The sequence below is a fragment of the Bombina bombina genome, unplaced genomic scaffold, assembly GCF_027579735.1.
Source record: "Bombina bombina isolate aBomBom1 unplaced genomic scaffold, aBomBom1.pri scaffold_523, whole genome shotgun sequence".
In the NCBI taxonomy this organism is placed as follows: Eukaryota; Metazoa; Chordata; class Amphibia; order Anura; family Bombinatoridae; genus Bombina; species Bombina bombina.
The window spans coordinates 254,618-275,758 of record NW_026511860.1 but is presented as its reverse complement, the minus strand read 5'-3'; the positions used below and the strand labels follow the sequence as shown (position 1 = coordinate 275,758).

Here is a 21,141-nt window from a genome sequence, read left to right as displayed (position 1 = left end):
AGACGTGCTGTGTATGTCACTTACAGACAGGTGACTGCTCTCTCTCTAGACGTGCTGTGTATGTCACTTACAGACAGGTGACCGCTCTCTCTCTCTAGACATGCTGTGTGTGTCACTTACAGACAGGTGACCGCTCTCTCTCTAGACGTGCTGTGTATGTCACTTACAGACAGATGACCGCTCTCTCTCTAGACGTGCTGTGTATGTCACTTACAGACAGATGACCGCTCTCTCTATAGACGTGCTGTGTATGTCACTTACAGACAGGTGACCGCTCTCTCTCTAGACGTGCTGTGTATGTCACTTACAGACAGGTGACCGCTCTCTCTCTAAACATGCTGTGTGTGTCACTTACAGACAGGTGACCACTCTCTCTCTAGACGTGCTGTGTATGTCACTTACAGACAGGTGACCGCTCTCTCTCTAGACGTGCTGTGTGTGTCACTTACAGACAGGTGACCGCTCTCTCTCTCTAGACGTGCTGTGTGTGTCACTTACAGACAGGTGACCGCTCTCTCTCTAGAGGTGCTGTGTGTGTCACTTACAGACAGATGACCGCTCTCTCTCTAGACGTGCTGTGTATGTCACTTACAGACAGATGACCGCTCTCTCTCTAGACGTGCTGTGTGTGTCACTTACAGACAGGTGACTGCTCTCTCTCTAGACGTGCTGTGTGTGTCACTTACAGACAGGTGACCGCTCTCTCTCTCTAGATGTGCTGTGTATGTCACTTACAGACAGGTGACCGCTCTCTCTCTAGACGTGCTGTGTATGTCACTTACAGACAGGTGACCACTCTCTCTCTAGACGTGCTGTGTATGTCACTTACAGACAGATGACCGCTCTCTCTCTAGACGTGCTGTGTGTGTCACTTACAGACAGGTGACCGCTCTCTCTCTAGACGTGCTGTGTGTGTCACTTACAGACAGGTGACCGCTCTCTCTCTCTAGATGTGCTGTGTATGTCACTTACAGACAGGTGACCGCTCTCTCTCTAGACGTGCTGTGTATGTCACTTACAGACAGGTGACCGCTCTCTCTCTACACGTGCTGTGTGTGTCACTTACAGACAGGGTGACCGCTCTCTCTCTACACATGCTGTGTGTGTCACTTACAGACAGGTGACCGCTCTCTCTCTAGACGTGCTGTGTATGTCACTTACAGACAGGTGACCACTCTCTCTCTAGACGTGCTGTGTATGTCACTTACAGACAGGTGACCGCTCTCTCTCTAGACGTGCTGTGTGTGTCACTTACAGACAGATGACCGCTCTCTCTCTAGACGTGCTGTGTGTGTCACTTACAGACAGGTGACCGCTCTCTCTCTAGACGTGCTGTGTATGTCACTTACAGACAGGTGACCGCTCTCTCTCTAGACGTGCTGTGTATGTCACTTACAGACAGGTGACCGCTCTCTCTCTAGACGTGCTGTGTATGTCACTTACAGACAGGTGACCACTCTCTCTTTAGACGTGCTGTGTATGTCACTTACAGACAGGTGACCGCTCTCTCTCTAGACGTGCTGTGTGTGTCACTTACAGACAGGTGACCGCTCTCTCTCTCTAGATGTGCTGTGTATGTCACTTACAGACAGGTGACCGCTCTCTCTCTAGACGTGCTGTGTATGTCACTTACAGACAGGTGACCGCTCTCTCTCTCTAGACGTGCTGTATATGTCACTTACAGACAGGTGACCGCTCTCTCTCTAGAGGTGCTGTGTATGTCACTTACAGACAGATGACCGCTCTCTCTCTAGACGTGCTGTGTGTGTCACTTACAGACAGATGACCGCTCTCTCTCTACCACGTGCTGTGTATGTCACTTACAGACAGATGACCGCTCTCTCTAGACGTGCTGTGTGTGTCACTTACAGACAGGTGACCGCTCTCTCTCTAGACGTGCTGTGTATGTCACTTACAGACAGATGACCGCTCTCTCTCTAGACGTGCTGTGTGTGTCACTTACAGACAGGAGACCACTCTCTCTCTCTAGATGTGCTGTGTATGTCACTTACAGACAGGTGACCGCTCTCTCTCTAGACGTGCTGTGTATGTCACTTACAGACAGGTGACCGCTCTCTCTCTAGACGTGCTGTGTATGTCACTTACAGACAGGTGACCGCTCTCTCTCTAGACGTGCTGTGTGTGTCACTTACAGACAGATGACCGCTCTCTCTCTAGACGTGCTGTGTGTTTCACTTACAGACAGATGACCGCTCTCTCTCTAGACGTGCTGTGTATGTCACTTACAGACAGGTGACCGCTCTCTCTCTAGACGTGCTGTGTATGTCACTTACAGACAGGTGACCGCTCTCTCTCTAGACGTGCTGTGTATGTCACTTACAGACAGGTGACTGCTCTCTCTCTCTAGACGTGCTGTGTTTGTCACTTACAGACAGGTGACCGCTCTCTCTCTAGACGTGCTGTGTGTGTCACTTACAGACAGGTGACCGCTCTCTCTCTAGACGTGCTGTGTATGTCACTTACAGACAGGTGACCACTCTCTCTTTAGACGTGCTGTGTGTGTCACTTACAGACAGGTGACCGCTCTCTCTCTAGACGTGCTGTGTATGTCACTTACAGACAGGTGACCGCTCTCTCTCTAGACGTGCTGTGTGTGTCACTTACAGACAGGTGACCGCTCTCTCTCTAGACGTGCTGTGTGTGTCACTTACAGACAGATGACTGCTCTCTCTCTCTAGACGTGCTGTGTATGTCACTTACAGACAGGTGACCGCTCTCTCTCTCTAGACGTGCTGTGTATGTCACTTACAGACAGATGACCGCTCTCTCTCTAGACGTGCTGTGTATGTCACTTACAGACAGGTGACCGCTCTCTCTCTAGACGTGCTGTGTCTGTCACTTACAGACAGGTGACCGCTCTCTCTCTAGACGTGCTGTGTATGTCACTTACAGACAGGTGACCGCTCTCTCTCTCTAGACGTGCTGTATATGTCACTTACAGACAGGTGACCGCTCTCTCTCTAGACGTGCTGTGTATGTCACTTACAGACAGATGACCGCTCTCTCTCTCTAGACGTGCTGTGTATGTCACTTACAGACAGATGACCGCTCTCTCTCTCTAGACGTGCTGTGTATGTCACTTACAGACAGGTGACCGCTCTCTCTCTCTAGACGTGCTGTGTGTGTCACTTACAGACAGATGACCGCTCTCTCTCTAGACGTGCTGTGTGTGTCACTTACAGACAGGTGACCGCTCTCTCTCTAGACGTGCTGTGTATGTCACATACAGACAGGTGACTGCTCTCTCTCTAGACGTGCTGTGTATGTCACTTACAGACAGGTGACCGCTCTCTCTCTAGACGTGCTGTGTATGTCACTTACAGACAGGTGACCGCTCTCTCTCTAGACGTGCTGTGTGTGTCACTTACAGACAGGTGACCGCTCTCTCTCTAGACGTGCTGTGTGTGTCACTTACAGACAGGTGACCCGCTCTCTCTCTAGACGTGCTGTGTATGTCACTTACAGACAGGTGACTGCTCTCTCTCTCTAGACGTGCTGTGTATGTCACTTACAGACAGGTGACCGCTCTCTCACTAGACGTGCTGTGTGTGTCACTTACAGACAGGTGACTGCTCTCTCTCTAGACGTGCTGTGTGTGTCACTTACAGACAGGTGACCGCTCTCTCTTTAGACGTGCTGTGTGTGTCACTTACAGACAGGTGACTGCTCTCTCTCTCTAGACGTGCTGTGTGTGTCACTTACAGACAGGTGACCGCTCTCTCTCTAGACGTGCTGTGTATGTCACTTACAGACAGGTGACCGCTCTCTCTCTAGACGTGCTGTGTATGTCACTTACAGACAGGTGACCGCTCTCTCTCTAGACGTGCTGTGTATGTCACTTACAGACAGGTGACCGCTCTCTCTCTAGACGTGCTGTGTATGTCACTTACAGACAGGTGGACCGCTCTCTCTCTAGACGTGCTGTGTATGTCACTTACAGACAGGTGACTGCTCTCTCTCTCTAGACGTGCTGTGTGTGTCACTTACAGACAGGTGACCGCTCTCTCTCTAGACGTGCTGTGTATGTCACTTACAGACAGGTGACCGCTCTCTCTCTCTAGACGTGCTGTGTATGTCACTTACAGACAGGTGACCGCTCTCTCTCTCTAGACGTGCTGTGTGTGTCACTTACAGACAGGTGACCGCTCTCTCTCTAGACGTGCTGTGTGTGTCACTTACAGACAGGTGACCGCTCTCTCTCTAGACGTGCTGTGTATGTCACTTACAGACAGGTGACCGCTCTCTCTCTAGACGTGCTGTGTGTGTCACTTACAGACAGATGACCGCTCTCTCTAGACGTGCTGTGTATGTCACTTACAGACAGGTGACCGCTCTCTCTCTAGAGGTGCTGTGTGTGTCACTTACAGACAGATGACGTCTCTCTCTCTAGACGTGCTGTGTATGTCACTTACAGACAGATGACCGCTCTCTCTCTAGACGTGCTGTGTGTGTCACTTACAGACAGGTGACCGCTCTCTCTCTAGACATGCTGTGTGTGTCACTTACAGACAGGTGACCGCTCTCTCTCTAGACGTGCTGTATGTGTCACTTACAGACAGGTGACCGCTCTCTCTCTAGACGTGCTGTGTGTGTCACTTACAGACAGGTGACCGCTCTCTCTCTAGACGTGCTGTGTATGTCACTTACAGACAAGTGACTGCTCTCTCTCTCTAGACGTGCTGTGTATGTCACTTACAGACAGGTGACTGCTCTCTCTCTCTAGACGTGCTGTGTATGTCACTTACAGACAGGTGACCGCTCTCTCTCTAGACGTGCTGTGTATGTCACTTACAGACAGGTGACCGCTCTCTCTCTAGACGTGCTGTGTGTGTCACTTACAGACAGGTGACCGCTCTCTCTCTAGACGTGCTGTGTATGTCACTTACAGACAGGTGACTGCTCTCTCTCTAGACGTGCTGTGTGTGTCACTTACAGACAGATGACTGCTCTCTCTCTAGACGTGCTGTGTATGTCACTTACAGACAGGTGACTGCTCTCTCTCTAGACGTGCTGTGTATGTCACTTACAGACAGGTGACTGCTCTCTCTCTAGACGTGCTGTGTATGTCACTTACAGACAGGTGACTGCTCTCTCTCTAGACGTGCTGTGTGTGTCACTTACAGACAGATGACCGCTCTCTCTCTCTAGACGTGCTGTGTGTGTCACTTACAGACAGGTGACCGCTCTCTCTCTCTAGACGTGCTGTGTATGTCACTTACAGACAGGTGACCGCTCTCTCTCTAGACGTGCTGTGTATGTCACTTACAGATAGATGACCGCTCTCTCTCTAGACGTGCTGTGTATGTCACTTACAGACAGGTGACCGCTCTCTCTCTACACGTGCTGTGTGTGTCACTTACAGACAGGTGACCGCTCTCTCTCTACATGTGCTGTGTATGTCACTTACAGACAGGTGACCGCTCTCTCTCTAGACGTGCTGTGTATGTCACTTACAGACAGGTGACCGCTCTCTCTCTAGACGTGCTGTGTATGTCACTTACAGACAGGTGACTGCTCTCTCTCTAGACATGCTGTGTATGTCACTTACAGACAGGTGACCGCTCTCTCTCTCTAGACGTGCTGTGTATGTCACTTACAGACAGGTGACCGCTCTCTCTCTACACGTGCTGTGTATGTCACTTACAGACAGGTGACCGCTCTCTCTCTAGACGTGCTGTGTATGTCACTTACAGACAGGTGACCGCTCTCTCTCTCTAGACGTGCTGTGTATGTCACTTACAGACATGTGACCGCTCTCTCTCTAGACGTGCTGTTTGTGTCACTTACAGACAGGTGACCGCTCTCTCTCTCTAGACGTGCTGTGTATGTCACTTACAGACATGTGACCGCTCTCTCTATAGACGTGCTGTGTGTGTCACTTACAGACAGGTGACCGCTCTCTCTCTCTAGACGTGCTGTGTATGTCACTTACAGACAGGTGACCGCTCTCTCTCTAGACGTGCTGTTGTGTCACTTACAGACAGGTGACCGCTCTCTCTCTCTAGACGTGCTGTGTATGTCACTTACAGAGAGGTGACCGCTCTCTCTCTCTAGACGTGCTGTGTTTGTCACTTACAGACAGGTGACCGCTCTCTCTCTAGACGTGCTGTGTATGTCACTTACAGACAGGTGACCGCTCTCTCTCTAGACGTGCTGTGTATGTCACTTACAGACAGGTGACCGCTCTCTCTCTAGACGTGCTGTGTGTGTCACTTACAGACAGGTGACCGCTCTCTCTCTAGACGTGCTGTGTGTTTCACTTACAGACAGGTGACCGCTCTCTCTCTAGACGTGCTGTGTGTGTCACTTACAGACAGGTGACCGCTCTCTCTCTAGACGTGCTGTGTATGTCACTTACAGACAGATGACCGCTCTCTCTCTAGACGTGCTGTGTGTGTCACTTACAGACAGGTGACCACTCTCTCTCTCTAGACGTGCTGTGTGTGTCACTTACAGACAGGTGACCGCTCTCTCTCTAGACGTGCTGTGTGTGTCACTTACAGACAGGTGACCGCTCTCTCTCTCTAGACGTGCTGTGTATGTCACTTACAGACAGATGACCGCTCTCTCTAGACATGCTGTGTGTGTCACTTACAGACAGGTGACCGCTCTCTCTCTCTAGACGTGCTGTGTATGTCACTTACAGACAGGTGACCGCTCTCTCTCTAGACGTGCTGTGTGTGTCACTTACAGACAGGTGACCACTCTCTCTTTAGACGTGCTGTGTGTGTCACTTACAGACAGGTGACCGCTCTCTCTCTACACGTGCTGTGTGTGTCACTTACAGACAGGTGACCGCTCTCTCTCTACACGTGCTGTGTGTGTCACTTACAGACAGGTGACCGCTCTCACTCTCTAGACGTGCTGTGTGTTTCACTTACAGACAGGTGACCACTCTCTCTCTAGACGTGCTGTGTGTGTCACTTACAGACAGATGACCGCTCTCTCTCTAGACGTGCTGTGTATGTCACTTACAGACAGGTGACCGCTCTCTCTCTCTAGACGTGCTGTGTATGTCACTTACAGACAGGTGACCGCTCTCTCTCTAGACGTGCTGTGTATGTCACTTACAGACAGGTGACCGCTCTCTCTCTAGACGTGCTGTGTATGTCACTTACAGACAGGTGACCGCTCTCTCTCTAGACGTGCTGTGTGTGTCACTTACAGACAGGTGACCGCTCTCTCTAGACGTGATGTGTGTGTCACTTACAGACAGGTGACCGCTCTCTCTCTAGACGTGCTGTGTATGTCACTTACAGACAGATGACCGCTCTCTCTCTCTAGATGTGCTGTGTATGTCACTTACAGACAGGTGACCGCTCTCTCTCTAGACGTGCTGTGTGTGTCACTTACAGACAGGTGACCGCTCTCTCTCTAGACGTGCTGTGTGTGTCACTTACAGACAGGTGACCGCTCTCTCTAGATGTGCTGTGTATGTCACTTACAGACAGGTGACCGCTCTCTCTCTAGACGTGCTGTGTGTGTCACTTACAGACAGGTGACCGCTCTCTCTAGACGTGCTGTGTATGTCACTTACAGACAGGTGACCGCTCTCTCTAGACGTGCTGTGTGTGTCACTTACAGACAGGTGACCGCTCTCTCTAGATGTGCTGTGTATGTCACTTACAGACAGGTGACCCTCTCTCTCTAGACGTGCTGTGTGTGTTACTTACAGACAGGTGACCGCTCTCTCTCTAGACGTGCTGTGTATGTCACTTACAGACAGGTGACCGCTCTCTCTCTAGACGTGCTGTGTATGTCACTTACAGACAGGTGACCGCTCTCTCTCTAGACGTGCTGTGTATGTCACTTACAGACAGGTGACCACTCTCTCTAGACATGCTGTGTGTGTCACTTACAGACATGTGACCGCTCTCTCTCTAGACGTGCTGTGTATGTCACTTACAGACAGATGACCGCTCTCTCTAGACGTGCTGTGTGTGTCACTTACAGACATGTGACCGCTCTCTCTAGACGTGATGTGTGTGTCACTTACAGACAGATGAACGCTCTCTCTCTAGACGTGCTGTGTGTGTCACTTACAGACAGGTGACCGCTCTCTCTCTAGACGTGCTGTGTGTGTCACTTACAGACAGATGACCGCTCTCTCTACACGTGCTGTGTATGTCACTTACAGACAGATGACCGCTCTCTCTAGACATGCTGTGTGTGTCACTTACAGACAGGTGACCGCTCTCTCTCTCTAGACGTGCTTTGTTTGTCACTTACAGACAGGTGACCGCTCTCTCTCTAGACGTGCTGTGTGTGTCACTTACAGACAGGTGACCGCTCTCTCTCTCTAGACGTGCTGTGTGTGTCACTTACAGACAGGTGACCGCTCTCTCTCTCTAGACGTGCTGTGTATGTCACTTACAGACAGATGACCGCTCTCTCTCTAGACGTGCTGTGTATGTCACTTACAGACATGTGACCGCTCTCTCTCTAGATGTGCTGTGTATGTCACTTACAGACAGATGACCGCTCTCTCTAGACGTGCTGTGTGTGTCACTTACAGACATGTGACCGCTCTCTCTAGACGTGCTGTGTGTGTCACTTACAGACAGATGACCGCTCTCTCTCTAGACGTGCTGTGTGTGTCACTTACAGACAGATGACCGCTCTCTCTCTACACGTGCTGTGTATGTCACTTACAGACAGATGACCGCTCTCTCTAGACATGCTGTGTGTGTCACTTACAGACAGGTGACCGCTCTCTCTCTCTAGACGTGCTGTGTATGTCACTTACAGACAGATGACCGCTCTCTCTCTAGACGTGCTGTGTGTGTCACTTACAGACAGGTGACCGCTCTATCTCTCTAGACGTGCTGTGTGTGTCACTTTCAGACAGGTGACCGCTCTCTCTCTCTAGACGTGCTGTGTGTGTCACTTACAGACAGGTGACCGCTCTCTCTCTCTAGACGTGCTGTGTGTGTCACTTACAGACAGGTGACCGCTCTCTCTCTAGACGTGCTGTGTATGTCACTTACAGACAGGTGACCGCTCTCTCTCTAGACGTGCTGTGTATGTCACTTACAGACAGGTGACCGCTCTCTCTCTAGACGTGCTGTGTGTGTCACTTACAGACAGGTGACCGCTCTCTCTCTCTAGACGTGCTGTGTGTGTCACTTACAGACAGGTGACCGCTCTCTCTCTAGACGTGCTGTGTATGTCACTTACAGACAGGTGACCGCTCTCTCTCTAGACGTGCTGTGTGTGTCACTTACAGACAGGTGACCCACTCTCTCTAGACATGCTGTGTGTGTCACTTACAGACAGGTGACCGCTCTCTCTCTAGACGTGCTGTGTATGTCACTTACAGACAGGTGACCGCTCTCTCTCTAGACGTGCTGTGTGTGTCACTTACAGACAGGTGACCGCTCTCTCTCTCTAGACGTGCTGTGTATATCACTTACAGACAGGTGACCACTCTTTCTCTCTAGACGTGCTGTGTATGTCACTTACAGACAGGTGACCGCTCTCTCTCTAGACGTGCTGTGTATGTCACTTACAGACAGGTGACCGCTCTCTCTCTAGACGTGCTGTGTGTGTCACTTACAGACAGGTGACCGCTCTCTCTCTAGACGTGCTGTGTGTGTCACTTACAGACAGGTGACTGCTCTCTCTCTAGACGTGCTGTGTGTGTCACTTACAGACAGGTGACCGCTCTCTCTCTAGACGTGCTGTGTATGTCACTTACAGACAGATAACCGCTCTCTCTCTAGACGTGCTGTGTGTGTCACTTACAGACAGGTGACCGCTCTCTCTCTCTAGACGTGCTGTATGTGTCACTTACAGACAGGTGACCGCTCTCTCTCTCTAGACGTGCTGTGTGTGTCACTTACAGACAGGTGACCGCTCTCTCTCTCTAGACGTGCTGTGTGTGTCACAGACAGGTGACCGCTCTCTCTCTAGACGTGCTGTGTATGTCACTTACAGACAGATGACCGCTCTCTCTCTAGACGTGCTGTGTATGTCACTTACAGACATGTGACCGCTCTCTCTCTAGACGTGCTGTGTATGTCACTTACAGACAGATGACCGCTCTCTCTAGACGTGCTGTGTGTGTCACTTACAGACATGTGACCGCTCTCTCTAGACGTGCTGTGTGTGTCACTTACAGACAGATGACCGCTCTCTCTCTAGACGTGCTGTGTGTGTCACTTACAGACAGGTGACCGCTCTCTCTCTAGACGTGCTGTGTGTGTCACTTACAGACAGATGACCGCTCTCTCTCTACACGTGCTGTGTATGTCACTTACAGACAGATGACCGCTCTCTCTAGACATGCTGTGTGTGTCACTTACAGACAGGTGACCGCTCTCTCTCTCTAGACGTGCTGTGTATGTCACTTACAGACAGGTGACCGCTCTCTCTCTAGACCTGCTGTGTGTGTCACTTACAGACAGGTGACCGCTCTCTCTCTCTACACGTGCTGTGTATGTCACTTACAGACAGGTGACCGCTCTCTCTCTAGACGTGCTGTGTGTGTCACTTACAGACAGGTGACCGCTCTCTCTCTAGACGTGCTGTGTGTGTCACTTACAGACAGGTGACCGCTCTCTCTCTAGACGTGCTGTGTGTGTCACTTACAGACAGGTGACCGCTCTCTCTCTAGACGTGCTGTGCATGTCACTTACAGACAGATGACCGCTCTCTCTCTAGACGTGCTGTGTGTGTCACTTACAGACAGATGACCGCTCTCTCTCTCTAGACGTGCTGTGTATGTCACTTACAGACAGGTGACCCGCTCTCTCTCTAGACGTGCTGTGTGTGTCACTTACAGACAGGTGACCGCTCTCTCTCTCTAGACGTGCTGTGTATGTCACTCACAGACAGGTGACCGCTCTCTCTCTAGACGTGCTGTGTATGTCACTTACAGACAGGTGACCGCTCTCTCTCTAGACGTGCTGTGTATGTCACTTACAGACAGGTGACTGCTCTCTCTCTAGACGTGCTGTGTATGTCACTTACAGACAGGTGACCGCTCTCTCTCTAGACGTGCTGTGTATGTCACTTACAGACATGTGACCACTCTCTCTCTAGACGTGCTGTGTGTGTCACTTACAGACAGGTGACCGCTCTCTCTCTCTAGACGTGCTGTGTATGTCACTTACAGACAGGTGACCGCTCTCTCTCTAGACGTGCTGTGTATGTCACTTACAGACATGTGACCACTCTCTCTCTAGACGTGCTGTGTGTGTCACTTACAGACAGGTGACTGCTCTCTCTCTAGACGTGCTGTGTATGTCACTTACAGACAGGTGACCGCTCTCTCTCTAGACGTGCTGTGTATGTCACTTACAGACAGGTGACCGCTCTCTCTCTAGACGTGCTGTGTATGTCACTTACAGACAGGTGACCGCTCTCTCTCTAGACGTGCTGTGTATGTCACTTACAGACAGGTGACCGCTCTCTCTCTAGACGTGCTGTGTATGTCACTTACAGACAGGTGACCGCTCTCTCTCTAGACGTGCTGTGTATGTCACTTACAGACAGGTGACCGCTCTCTCTAGACGTGCTGTGTGTGTCACTTACAGACAGGTGACCGCTCTCTCTCTCTAGACGTGCTGTGTGTGTCACTTACAGACAGATGACCGCTCTCTCTCTAGACGTGCTGTGTATGTCACTTACAGACAGGTGACCGCTCTCTCTAGACGTGCTGTGTGTGTCACTTACAGACAGATGACCGCTCTCTCTCTAGACGTGCTGTGTGTGTCACTTACAGACAGGTGACCGCTCTCTCTCTCTAGACGTGCTGTGTATGTCACTTACAGACAGGTGACCGCTCTCTCTCTAGACGTGCTGTGTATGTCACTTACAGACAGGTGACCGCTCTCTCTCTAGACGTGCTGTGTATGTCACTTACAGACAGGTGACCGCTCTCTCTCTAGACGTGCTGTGTGTGTCACTTACAGACAGGTGACCGCTCTCTCTCTAGAGGTGCTGTGTGTGTCACTTACAGACAGGTGACCGCTCTCTCTCTAGACGTGCTGTGTGTGTCACTTACAGACAGGTGACCGCTCTCTCTCTAGAGGTGCTGTGTGTGTCACTTACAGACAGGTGACCGCTCTCTCTCTAGACGTGCTGTGTGTGTCACTTACAGACAGGTGACCGCTCTCTCTCTAGAGGTGCTGTGTGTGTCACTTACAGACAGGTGACCGCTCTCTCTCTAGACGTGCTGTGTGTGTCACTTAGAGACAGGTGACCACTCTCTCTCTAGACGTGCTGTGTGTGTCACTTACAGACAGGTGACCGCTCTCTCTCTAGACATGCTGTGTGTGTCACTTACAGACAGGTGACTGCTCTCTCTCTAGACGTGCTGTGTGTGTCACTTACAGACAGGTGACTGCTCTCTCTCTAGACGTGCTGTGTATGTCACTTACAGACAGGTGACCGCTCTCTCTCTAGACGTGCTGTGTGTGTCACTTACAGACAGATGACCGCTCTCTCTCTACACGTGCTGTGTATGTCACTTACAGACAGATGACCGCTCTCTCTAGACATGCTGTGTGTGTCACTTACAGACAGGTGACCGTTCTCTCTCTCTAGACGTGCTGTGTATGTCACTTACAGACAGGTGACCGCTCTCTCTCTAGACCTGCTGTGTGTGTCACTTACAGACAGATGACCGCTCTCTCTCTAGACGTGCTGTGTGTGTCACTTACAGACAGGTGACCGCTCTCTCTCTCTAGACGTGCTGTGTATGTCACTTACAGACAGGTGACCGCTCTCTCTCTAGACGTGCTGTGTATGTCACTTACAGACAGGTGACCACTCTCTCTCTAGACGTGCTGTGTATGTCACTTACAGACAGGTGACCGCTCTCTCTCTAGACGTGCTGTGTATGTCACTTACAGACAGGTGACCACTCTCTCTCTAGACGTGCTGTGTATGTCACTTACAGACAGGTGACCGCTCTCTCTCTAGACGTGCTGTGTGTGTCACTTACAGACAGGTGACCGCTCTCTCTCTAGACGTGCTGTGTGTGTCACTTACAGACAGGTGACCGCTCTCTCTCTCTAGACGTGCTGTGTGTGTCACTTACAGACAGGTGACCGCTCTCTCTCTAGACGTGCTGTGTATGTCACTTACAGACAGGTGACCGCTCTCTCTCTAGACGTGCTGTGTGTGTCACTTACAGACAGGTGACCACCCTCTCTCTAGACGTGCTGTGTATGTCACTTACAGACAGGTGACCGCTCTCTCTCTAGACGTGCTGTGTATGTCACTTACAGACAGGTGACCACTCTCTCTCTAGACGTGCTGTGTATGTCACTTACAGACAGGTGACCGCTCTCTCTCTAGACGTGCTGTGTGTGTCACTTACAGACAGGTGACCGCTCTCTCTCTAGACGTGCCGTGTATGTCACTTACAGACAGGTGACCACTCTCTCTCTAGACGTGCTGTGTATGTCACTTACAGACAGGTGACCGCTCTCTCTCTAGACGTGCTGTGTATGTCACTTACAGACAGGTGACCGCTCTCTCTCTAGACGTGCTGTGTATGTCACTTACAGACAGGTGACCACTCTCTCTCTAGACGTGCTGTGTGTGTCACTTACAGACAGGTGACCGCTCTCTCTCTAGACACACTGTGTATGTCACTTACAGACAGGTGACCGCTCTCTCTCTAGACGTGCTGTGTGTGTCACTTACAGACAGGTGACCGCTCTCTCTCTAGAGGTGCTGTGTGTGTCACTTACAGACAGGTGACCGCTCTCTCTCTAGACGTGCTGTGTGTGTCACTTACAGACAGGTGACCGCTCTCTCTCTAGAGGTGCTGTGTGTGTCACTTACAGACAGGTGACCGCTCTCTCTCTAGACGTGCTGTGTGTGTCACTTACAGACAGGTGACCGCTCTCTCTCTAGAGGTGCTGTGTGTGTCACTTACAGACAGGTGACCGCTCTCTCTCTAGACGTGCTGTGTGTGTCACAGACAGGTGACCACTCTCTCTCTAGACGTGCTGTGTGTGTCACTTACAGACAGGTGACCGCTCTCTCTCTAGACATGCTGTGTGTGTCACTTACAGACAGGTGACTGCTCTCTCTCTAGACGTGCTGTGTGTGTCACTTACAGACAGGTGACTGCTCTCTCTCTAGACGTGCTGTGTATGTCACTTACAGACAGGTGACCGCTCTCTCTCTAGACGTGCTGTGTGTGTCACTTACAGACAGGTGACCGCTCTCTCTCTAGACGTGCTGTGTATGTCACTTACAGACAGGTGACCGCTCTCTCTCTAGACGTGCTGTGTATGTCACTTACAGACAGATGACCGCTCTCTCTAGACGTGCTGTGTGTGTCACTTACAGACAGGTGACTGCTCTCTCTCTAGACGTGCTGTGTGTGTCACTTACAGACAGGTGACCGCTCTCTCTCTAGACGTGCTGTGTGTGTCACTTACAGACAGGTGACCGCTCTCTCTCTAGACGTGCTGTGTATGTCACTTACAGACAGGTGACCACTCTCTCTAGACGTGCTGTGTGTGTCACTTACAGACAGGTGACTGCTCTCTCTCTAGACGTGCTGTGTGTGTCACTTACAGACAGGTGACCGCTCTCTCTCTAGACGTGCTGTGTGTGTCACTTACAGACAGGTGACCGCTCTCTCTCTAGACGTGCTGTGTATGTCACTTACAGACAGGTGACCACTCTCTCTCTAGACGTGCTGTGTATGTCACTTACAGACAGGTGACCGCTCTCTCTCTAGACGTGCTGTGTATGTCACTTACAGACAGGTGACCACTCTCTCTCTAGACGTGCTGTGTATGTCACTTACAGACAGGTGACCGCTCTCTCTCTAGACGTGCTGTGTGTGTCACAGACAGGTGACCGCTCTCTCTCTAGACGTGCTGTGTATGTCACTTACAGACAGGTGACCGCTCTCTCTCTAGACGTGCTGTGTATGTCACTTACAGACAGGTGACCGCTCTCTCTCTAGACGTGCTGTGTGTGTCACTTACAGACAGGTGACCGCTCTCTCTCTAGACGTGCTGTGTGTGTCACTTACAGACAGGTGACCGCTCTCTCTCTAGACGTGCTGTGTATGTCACTTACAGACAGGTGACCGCTCTCTCTCTAGACGTGCTGTGTGTGTCACTTACAGACAGGTGACCACCCTCTCTCTAGACGTGCTGTGTATGTCACTTACAGACAGGTGACCGCTCTCTCTCTAGACGTGCTGTGTATGTCACTTACAGACAGGTGACCACTCTCTCTCTAGACGTGCTGTGTATGTCACTTACAGACAGGTGACCGCTCTCTCTCTAGACGTGCTGTGTGTGTCACTTACAGACAGGTGACCTCTCTCTCTCTAGACGTGCTGTGTATGTCACTTACAGACAGGTGACCACTCTCTCTCTAGACGTGCTGTGTATGTCACTTACAGACAGGTGACCGCTCTCTCTCTAGACGTGCTGTGTATGTCACTTACAGACAGGTGACCGCTCTCTCTCTAGACGTGCTGTGTATGTCACTTACAGACAGGTGACCACTCTCTCTCTAGACGTGCTGTGTATGTCACTTACAGACAGGTGACCGCTCTCTCTCTAGACGTGCTGTGTATGTCACTTACAGACAGGTGACCACTCTCTCTCTAGACGTGCTGTGTATGTCACTTACAGACAGGTGACCGCTCTCTCTCTAGACGTGCTGTGTGTGTCACTTACAGACAGGTGAACGCTCTCTCTCTCTAGACGTGCTGTGTATGTCACTTACAGACAGGTGACTGCTCTCTCTCTAGACGTGCTGTGTGTGTCACTTACAGACAGGTGACCGCTCTCTCTCTCTACACGTGCTGTGTATGTCACTTACAGACAGATGACCGCTCTCTCTCTAGACGTGCTGTGTATGTCACTTACAGACAGATGACCGCTCTCTCTCTAGACGTGCTGTGTATGTCACTTACAGACAGGTGACCGCTCTCTCTCTAGACGTGCTGTGTATGTCACTTACAGACAGGTGACCGCTCTCTCTCTAGACGTGCTGTGTGTGTCACTTACAGACAGGTGACCTCTCTCTCTCTAGACGTGCTGTGTATGTCACTTACAGACAGGTGACCACTCTCTCTCTAGACGTGCTGTGTATGTCACTTACAGACAGGTGACCGCTCTCTCTCTAGACGTGCTGTGTATGTCACTTACAGACAGGTGACCGCTCTCTCTCTAGACGTGCTGTGTATGTCACTTACAGACAGGTGACCACTCTCTCTCTAGACGTGCTGTGTATGTCACTTACAGACAGGTGACCGCTCTCTCTCTAGACGTGCTGTGTATGTCACTTACAGACAGGTGACCACTCTCTCTCTAGACGTGCTGTGTATGTCACTTACAGACAGGTGACCGCTCTCTCTCTAGACGTGCTGTGTGTGTCACTTACAGACAGGTGAACGCTCTCTCTCTCTAGACGTGCTGTGTATGTCACTTACAGACAGATGACCGCTCTCTCTCTAGACGTGCTGTGTATGTCACTTACAGACAGGTGACCGCTCTCTCTCTAGACGTGCTGTGTGTGTCACTTACAGACAGGTGACCGCTCTCTCTCTCTAGACGTGCTGTGTATGTCACTTACAGACAGGTGACTGCTCTCTCTCTCTAGACGTGCTGTGTATGTCACTTACAGACAGGTGACCGCTCTCTCTCTCTAGACGTGCTGTGTGTGTCACTTACAGACAGGTGACTGCTCTCTCTCTAGACGTGCTGTGTGTGTCACTTACAGACAGGTGACCGCTCTCTCTCTAGACGTGCTGTGTGTGTCACTTACAGACAGGTGACCGCTCTCTCTCTCTAGACGTGCTGTGTATGTCACTTACAGACAGGTGACCGCTCTCTCTCTAGACGTGCTGTGTATGTCACTTACAGACATGTGACCGCTCTCTCTCTAGACGTGCTGTGTATGTCACTTACAGACAGATGACCGCTCTCTCTCTAGACGTGCTGTGTGTGTCACTTACAGACAGGTGACCGCTCTCTCTCTCTAGACGTGCTGTGTATGTCACTTACAGACAGGTGACCGCTCTCTCTCTCTAGACGTGCTGTGTATGTCACTTACAGACAGGTGACCGCTCTCTCTCTAGACGTGCTGTGTGTGTCACTTACAGACAGGTGACCGCTCTCTCTCTAGACGTGCTGTGTATGTCACTTACAGACAGGTGACCGCTCTCTCTCTAGACGTGCTGTGTATGTCACTTACAGACAGGTGACCGCTCTCTCTCTAGACGTGCTGTGTATGTCACTTACAGACAGGTGACCGCTCTCTCTCTAGACGTGCTGTGTATGTCACTTACAGACAGGTGACCGCTCTCTCTCTCTAGACGTGCTGTGTATGTCACTTACAGACAGGTGACCGCTCTCTCTCTATACGTGCTGTGTGTGTCACTTACAGACAGGTGACCGCTCTCTCTCTAGACGTGCTGTGTGTGTCACTTACAGACAGGTGACCACTCTCTCTTTAGACATGCTGTGAGTGTCACTTACAGATAGGTGACCACTCTCTCTTTAGACGTGCTGTGTTTGTCACTTACAGACAGGTGACCACTCTCTCTTTAGACATGCTGTGAGTGTCACTTACAGATAGGTGACCACTCTCTCTTTAGACGTGCTGTGTATGTCACTTACAGACAGGTGACCGCTCTCTCTCTAGACGTGCTGTGTATGTCACTTACAGACAGGTGACCGCTCTCTCTCTAGACGTGCTGTGTATGTCACTTACAGACATGTGACCGCTCTCTCTCTAGACGTGCTGTGTATGTCACTTACAGACAGGTGACCGCTCTCTCTCTAGACGTGCTGTGTATGTCACTTACAGACAGGTGACCGCTCTCTCTCTAGACGTGCTGTGTATGTCACTTACAGACATGTGACCACTCTCTCTTTAGACGTGCTGTGTATGTCACTTACAGACAGGTGACTGCTCTCTCTCTAGACGTGCTGTGTATGTCACTTACAGACAGGTGACCACTCTCTCTTTAGACGTGCTGTGTGTGTCACAGATAGGTGACCGCTCTCTCTACATATGCTATGTATTTCAGATGACAGCTGTGTACATGCAGAGAGTTATATTGTGTATTTTGCTGAATATAGTGAGATGCTTTATATAACGTAGTTAACCATATATGCATATGCCAATGTCAAACATGCATCACAGTAGTCACATCGATTTATTTTTTAGTATTGCAGATTTTCCTCAGGTAAAGTAATTTTGTTCTCTGCAGCTCTTGTTGTGGCCAGTAGATGCACCTATGGTCGTTACAATAGTTCCTGTTGCTCCAGATTTTCATGGTGTTCATAGTGGATACATCACAGGACTGAAGAAATTCACCGCATATTTTGCGTCTATTCTTTGTTTCACCACCCCAGGAGATGGGCCCCGAAGTACCCCTCAGAGAGTGCAGACTCATGAAGACAGTGAGTACATACTGATGTGTATTTATGTGCTTCGTCTTACTGTATCACATATTTGTAACCAGATATAATGTACATGGATATATCTAAACCGCACAGTAAATGAATTCCTAAGTTCAAATAGAAAATAATAAGGGGCACAGAGACAGGGGAAAAGTGACATAGCCATACCCCCCATAACCTTACTGCTCTGTAGCCACGAGCAGCCAGGCTGTACCTGTGATATTGTGAATGTCATCAAAGCATCATTAGTTAGAGTGGGGATTATTCTTCTGCCCTCACAGGTAGGGGTTAGTTAGAGTGGGGATTAGTCTTCTGCCCTCACAGGTAGGGGTTAGTTAGAGTGGGGATTATTCTTCTGCCCTCACAGGTAGGGGTTAGTTAGAGTTGGGATTAGTCTTCTGCCCTCGCAGGTAGGGGTTAGTTAGAGTTGGGATTAGTCTTCTGCCCTCGCAGGTAGGGGTTAGTTAGAGTTGGGATTAGTCTTCTGCCCTCGCAGGTAGTGGTTAGTTAGAGTTGGGATTAGTCTTCTGCCCTCGCAGGTAGGGGTTAGTTAGAGTTGGGATAAGTCTTCTGCCCTAGCAGGTAGGGGTTAGTTAGAGTTGGGATTAGTCTTCTGCCCTCGCAGGTAGGGGTTAGTTAGAGTTGGGATTAGTCTTCTGCCCTCGCAGGTAGGGGTTAGTTAGAGTTGGGATTAGTCTTCTGCCCTAGCAGGTAGGGGTTAGTTAGAGTTGGGATTAGTCTTCTGCCCTCGCAGGTAGGGGTTAGTTAGAGTTGGGATTAGTCTTCTGCCCTCGCAGGTAGGGGTTAGTTAGAGTTGGGATTAGTCTTCTGCCCTCGCAGGTAGTGGTTAGTTAGAGTTGGGATTAGTCTTCTGCCCTCGCAGGTAGGGGTTAGTTAGAGTTGGGATTAGTCTTCTGCCCTAGCAGGTAGGGGTTAGTTAGAGTTGGGATTAGTCTTCTGCCCTCGCAGGTAGGGGTTAGTTAGAGTTGGGATTAGTCTTCTGCCCTCGCAGGTAGGGGTTAGTTAGAGTTGGGATTAGTCTTCTGCCCTCGCAGGTAGGGGTTAGTTAGAGTTGGGATTAGTCTTCTGCCCTCCCAGGTAGGGGTTAGTTAGAGTGGGGATTAGTCTTCTGCCCTCACATGTAGGGGTTAGTTAGAGTTGGGATTAGTCTTCTGCCTTCGCAGGTAGTGGTTAGTTAGAGTGGGGATTAGTCTTCTGCCTTCACAGGTAGTGGTTAGTTAGAGTGGGGATTACAGTGTGCTGCCCTTGCAGGTAGGGGGTTAGTTAGAGTGGGGATTACAGTGTGCTGCCCTCGCAGGTAGGGGGTTAGTTAGAGTGCGGATTACAGTGTGCTGCCCTCGCAGGTAGGGGTTAGTTAGAGTGGGGATTACAGTGTTCTGCTCTCCCAGGTAGGGTTAGTTGGAGTGGGGATTACAGTGTGCTGCTCTCCCAGGTAGGGGTTAGAGTGGGGATTACAGTGTGCTGCCCTCGCAGGTAGGGGGTTAGTTAGAGTGGGGATTACAGTGTGCTGCCCTCGCAGGTAGGGGGTTAGTTAGAGTGGGGATTACAGTGTTCTGCTCTCCCAGGTAGGGTTAGTTAGAGTGGGGATAACATTGTTCTGCTCTCCCAGGTAGGGGTTAGAGTGGGGATTACAGTGTTCTGCCCTCGCAGGTAGGGGTTAGTTAGAGTGGGGATTACAGTGCTGCCCTCGCAGGTAGAGGTTAGAGTGGGGATTACAGTGTGCTGCCCTCGCAGGTATGGGGTTAGTTAGAGTGGGGATTACAGTGTGCTGCCCTCGCAGGTATGGGTTAGTTAGAGTCGGGATTAGTCTTCTGCCCTCACAGGTAGGGGTTAGTTAGAGTGGGGATTAGTCTTCTGCCCTCGCAGGTAGGGGTTAGTTAGAGTCGGGATTAGTCTTCTGCCCTCACAGGTAGGGGTTAGTTAGAGTCGGGATTAGTCTTCTGCCCTCCCAGGTAGGGGTTAGTTAAAGTGGGGATTTCATTTTTCTGCTCTCCCAGGTAGGGGTTTGTTAGAGTGGGGATTACATTGTTCTGCTCTCCCAGGTAGGGGTTAGTTAGAGTGGGGATTAAATTGTTCTGCCCTCCCAGGTAGGGGTTAGTTAGAGTGGGGATTAGTCTTCTGCCCTCGCAGGTAGGGGTTAGTTAAAGTGGGGATTACATTGTTCTGCTCTCCCAGGTAGGGGTTAGTTAAAGTGGGGATTACATTGTTCTGTTCTCCCAGGTAGGGGTTAGTTAGAGTGGGGATTACATTGTTCTGCCCTCCCAGGTAGGGGTTAGTTAGAGTGGGGATTAGTCTTCTGCCCTCGCAGGTAGGGGTTAGTTAAAGTGGGGATTACATTGTTCTGCTCTCCCAGGTAGGGGTTAGTTAGAGTGGGGATTAGTCTTCTGCCCTCGCAGGTAGGGGTTAGTTAGAGTGGGGATTACATTGTTCTGCCCTCTCAGGTAGGGGTTAGAGTGGGGATTACAGTGTTTTGCCCTCGCAGGTAGGGGTTAGTTAGAGTGGGGATTAGTCTTCTGCCCTTGCAGGTAGGGGTTAGTTAGAGTGGGGATTAGTCTTCTGCCCTCGCAGGTAGGGGTTAGTTAAAGTGGGGATTACATTGTTCTGCCCTCCCAGGTAGGGGTTAGTTAGAGTGGGGATTACATTGTTCTGCCCTCCCAGGTAGGGGTTAGTTAGAGTGGGGATTAGTCTTCTGCCCTCG

The 21,141-nt window shown here is 50.6% G+C and overlaps 1 protein-coding gene across 1 annotated transcript in view; it reads left to right on the top strand.

The window, feature by feature from the left end:
• Positions 1–21,141, top strand: part of LOC128643975 (protein sidekick-1) — a gene marked incomplete in the record, with an annotated part of 285,109 nt that overhangs the window by 21,087 nt on the left and 242,881 nt on the right. The window contains 1 exon segment of the mRNA XM_053696740.1: positions 18,230–18,422. Coding sequence (XP_053552715.1) covers positions 18,230–18,422 — 193 coding nt within the window.